At 45.5% G+C, this 4,395-nt stretch overlaps 1 protein-coding gene across 1 annotated transcript in view; it reads left to right on the top strand.

Annotated features, from left to right (window-relative positions):
• The window catches only part of PLAUR (plasminogen activator, urokinase receptor), a 27,061-nt gene extending 25,192 nt beyond the window's left edge, over positions 1-1,869 (top strand). The window contains exon 7 of the mRNA XM_017885911.1: positions 1,418-1,869. Coding sequence (XP_017741400.1) covers positions 1,418-1,509 — 92 coding nt within the window. The 3' untranslated portion in view covers positions 1,510-1,869. The remainder of the gene's footprint in view (positions 1-1,417) is intronic.
• Positions 1,870-4,395: the final 2,526 nt, after the last annotated feature.

Below are 4,395 nucleotides of genomic sequence, written 5' to 3' on the forward strand. Positions count from 1 at the left end.
AAAAAAAAAAAAAAAAAAAAGCGGGCGGGGGGGCTCTCTAGCTCAGCCAAAAGCTCCTCTGAGGTTTGTTTTCTCTAAAATAAACCTGTCCTTCACTGTCAAGCCACATTTCATGTTTCTTTCCTGTTTTGTTTTCTTTTTCTTCTTTTTGAGATGAAGTTTCACTCTTGTTGCCCAGGCTAAAGTGCAATGACACAATCTCGGCTCACCACAACCTCTGCTTCCTAGTTCAAGCGATTCTCCTGCCTCAGCCTCCCAATAGGTGGGATTACAGGCATGCACCACCATACCTGGCTAATTTTGTATTTTTAGTAGAGACGGGGTTTCTCCATGTTGGTCAGGCTGGTCTCAAACTCCCGACCTCAGGTGATCTGCCCACCTCGGCCTCCCAAAGTGCTAGGATTACAGGCATGAGCCACGGCGCCTGACCTCCTCTTTCTTTAATTCTTACAAATGCAACCTTCCAGCTTACACACTGAACACTAACCTTCTAGTCTTCTCCTAAACTTCAAAGATTGCAACTATTTTGTTGTTCTAAGGAGACATCCCCACATTTCCCAGTGTACTTTGGGACAGGAGACGGATAGAAGATAATCTGATGGCCAGAACTCCCTGCATGCACTGCAGTGAGGAATAAGGACAGGAGCGCACTTCCCCTGATGTGCTGGGGACTGGGGATAAAGGTTGGGCTCTATTTCCCAGGATGCCTCAGGACTGTCAGAAAAAGAGACAGAACTACCATTTCAATGGTACTCTAGGAGCACAACATTGAAAAATTCATGTTTCTTCCCATCATTTGCTAAGGCAACCCATGGAGACAAAAATTACATTCCCCATCGAGCCTTGTGGCTAATGAAGAAAAAAAAATAAGACATCTTCAGCTGGCTGTGGTGGCTCACACCTGTAATCCCAGCACTTTGAGAGGCCAAGGTGGGCAGATCACTTGAGGTCAGGAGTTTCAGACCAGCCTGGCCAATATGGCAAAACCCTGTCTCTACCAAAATTACAAAAATTAACCGGGTAAGGTGGTGGGTGCCTGTAATTCCAGCTACTTGGAAGGCTGAGGCAGGAGAATCGCTTGAACCCAGGAGGAGGAGGTTGCAGTGAACCAAGATCACACCACAGCATGACACAGTGAGACCCTATCTCAAAAAAAAAAAAAGAAAGAAAAGAAAAAGACATCTTCCCTGGTATTTGGGGGCAGGTGAGGGACAAGGTCCTTGTTTAGGGCTTTCTCTAATCACATATCACCACCTGTCATTGTGGTGGCTTAAAGAGGTGAGGTCTGTACTTCTGCCTCTTGAATATGAGTGACTCTGTGACTGCTTTGACCAGTAGAATGTGGTGGAAGTTTTGCTGTGCTATGTTCTGGAATCAAGCTTTAAGAAACTGTCATTTCTCACTTTCTGAATCTTAGAACGCTCACTCTGGGGAAACTGGTTGCCATGTAAAAGTACTACTGCCCTGAGACCGCCATGCTGTAAGGAAGCCCAGGCTACTTACGTATAAATGCCATGTGGAGATAGAGCCCCAGATGTTTCAGCCATCTCAGCCCAGGCACCAGACAAGTGGGTGAAGAAGCCACCTTGGACATGTAGCCCCAGCAGATGTGATATAGAGAAGAACCAGGAAACTCAGCTATATTAGTTTCCTAGGACGGCCTGTGATAAATTATTACAAACTTTATAAATTAACACATTGTGTGCCCATATCAAAACACCACGGAAGGACAGGCACAGTGGCTCACGCCTGTAGTCCTAGCACTTTGGGAGGGTGAGAAAGGAAGATCTCTTGAGCTCAGGAGTTCAAGATCAGCCTGTGCAACACAGTGAGACCTCATCTCTATTAAAAAAAAAAAATTTGGCTGGATGTGGTGGGGCATGCCTGTAGTCCTAGATACATGGGAGGCTGAGTCAGAAGGATCATTTGAGCCCAGGAGGTCAAGGATGCAGTGAGCCATGATCTCACCACTGCACTCCAGCCTGGGCAACAGAGCCAGACTCTGTCTCAAAAAGAAAAAAAAAAAAAAAAAACTAAAACCCAAAACACGTTACATATGTCCTATAAATATACACAACTATTATGTATCCATAATAATTAAAAATAAAAAATTTAAAACACACACACATAAATCTTACAAACGAGGTGGCTTAAAACCACAGAAACTCTGCCAGGCACAGTGGCTCATGCCTGTAATCCCAGGCGGATCACAAGGTCAGGCGATCGAGACCATCCTGGCTAACACGGTGAAACCCCGTCTCTAGTAAAAATACAAAAAATTAACCGGGCTTGGTGGCGGGCACCTATAGTCCCAGCTACTCAGGAGGATGAGGCAGGAGAATGGCGTGAACCCGGGAGGCGGAGCTTGCAGTGAGCCGAGATCACGCCACTACACTCCAGCCTGGGAAACAGAGTGAGACTCCGTCTCAAAAGAAAAAAAAAACAAAAACACAGAAACTTCGGCCAGGTGTGGTGGCTCACACTTGTAAACCCAGCACTTTGGGAGGCCAAGTCAGGCATATCACTTGATGCCAGGAATATGAGACCAGCTTAGCCAACACAGTGAAACCCTGTCTCTACTAAAAGTACAAAAAAAAAAAAAACATAGCTGGCTGTGGTGGCTCTCCTCTGTAATCCCAGCTACTCAGGAGGCTGAGGCACAAGAATTGCTTGAATCCGAGAAGCAGAGGTTGCAGTGAGCCGAGATTGAACCACTGCACTCCAGCCTGGGCAACAGAATGAAGCTCTGTCTAAAAAAAATAAATAAATAAAATAAAATGAAAACACACACACACACACACACACACACACACACTAGAAACTTGTTCTCCCACAATTCTGAATGCTAAATTTCCAAAACCAAGGTGTTGAAGTCTCAGGGGAAGAGCCAAGCTTTTAAAGTGTCAGGGGAAAAGCCATGCTTTTAAAGTCTTGGGGGCTGACACCTGTAATCCCAGCACTTTGGGAGGCGGAGGCAGGGGGATCACCTGAGGTCAGGAGTTCGAGACCAGCCTGGCCAACAGGGTGAAACTCTATCTCTACTAAAAATGCAAAAACTAGCCGGGCATGGTGGCGGGCGCCTGTAATCTCAGTTACTCGGGAGGCTGAGGCAGGAGAATTGCTGGAACCTGGGAGGCAGAGGTTGCAGTGAGCCGAGATCGCATCATTGCACTCCAGCTGGGGCTGACAACAGTGAGACTTGGTCTCAAAAAAAAGAAAAATTAGAAAGTCTTGGGGGAAGAACCAAGAACTTGCCTCTCCTTTGCTTCTGAGGGACTGCCAGCAATCTCTGCCATTCCTTGGCTTGTAGCTGCATCCCTGTAATCCCTCCCTCTATCTTCCCATGGCCACCTTCCCTAGGACTGTGGCTATGTCTCCAAATATCTCTCCTTATAACCCCATATCAATCATTGGATTTTCCAATGGTTCTTCCCCCAAGACTTTCTAATTTTTCAGCACTTTGGGAAGGCTGAGGTGGGCAGATCACTTGAAGTCAGGAGTTTGAGACCAGCCTGGCCAACATGGTGAAACCCTGTCTCTACTGAAAATACAAAAATTAGCTGGGCATGGTGACACGTACTTGTAATCCCACCTATTTGGGAGGCTGAAGCAGGAGAATCGCTTGAACCCAGGAGGTGAAGGTTGCAGTGAGCCAAGATCATGCCACTGCACTCCAGCCTGGGTGACAGAGCGAGACTCAGTCTCAAGCAAGCAAACAAACAAAAAAGTCAATTACATTTGCAAAGACTTTATTTCCAAATAAGGTCACATGTGCAGATACCAGGGGCTAGAACTTCAACATATATTTTAGTTGGGGGACACTATTCAAAACCCACAACACCAACCACCAGTCTTAGATATATGGCCCTTGGTGCCCCTCCCCTCCATCTCCAGCTGTTCCAGCTGGTTCATTTTTGGCCCCAGTTCATCATGAAGCAGATATTCACCAATCCTCTTCCAATTCCTGACTCATAGAATCATACAATTAAAAGGTTGTTGTTTCACACCACTACGTTCTGGGGTATTGTGTTATTCAGCGATGGTTAAATGGAGCAGTAATTTTCATTTGTTTTTAGCTAACTTTCCCCATTATAATTGCCATGGAGGGCAAGGCCTTTTATTTACTTGATAATTTATTCCTAGTGCCTGGAACATGGCAGGCGATGAAGAAAGAAAGGAGAGAAGGGACTGAGTGCAATGGCTCATGCCTGTAATCCCAGCACTTTGGGAGGCCAAGACAGGAGAATTGCTTGAGCCCAGAAGTTCAGGACCAGCCTGGGCAACAAAGCAAGAAACTCTGTCTCTACATTAAAAAAAAAAAAAAAAAAAAAAAAAAGAAAGGGAAAAAAAAAAAAAAAAAAGGGGAGGGAGGGAAAAAAAAAAAAAAAAAAAAAA

This window comes from Rhinopithecus bieti, unplaced genomic scaffold, assembly GCF_001698545.2.
Source record: "Rhinopithecus bieti isolate Rb0 unplaced genomic scaffold, ASM169854v2 scaffold_15643, whole genome shotgun sequence".
Classification (NCBI taxonomy): domain Eukaryota; kingdom Metazoa; phylum Chordata; class Mammalia; order Primates; family Cercopithecidae; genus Rhinopithecus; species Rhinopithecus bieti.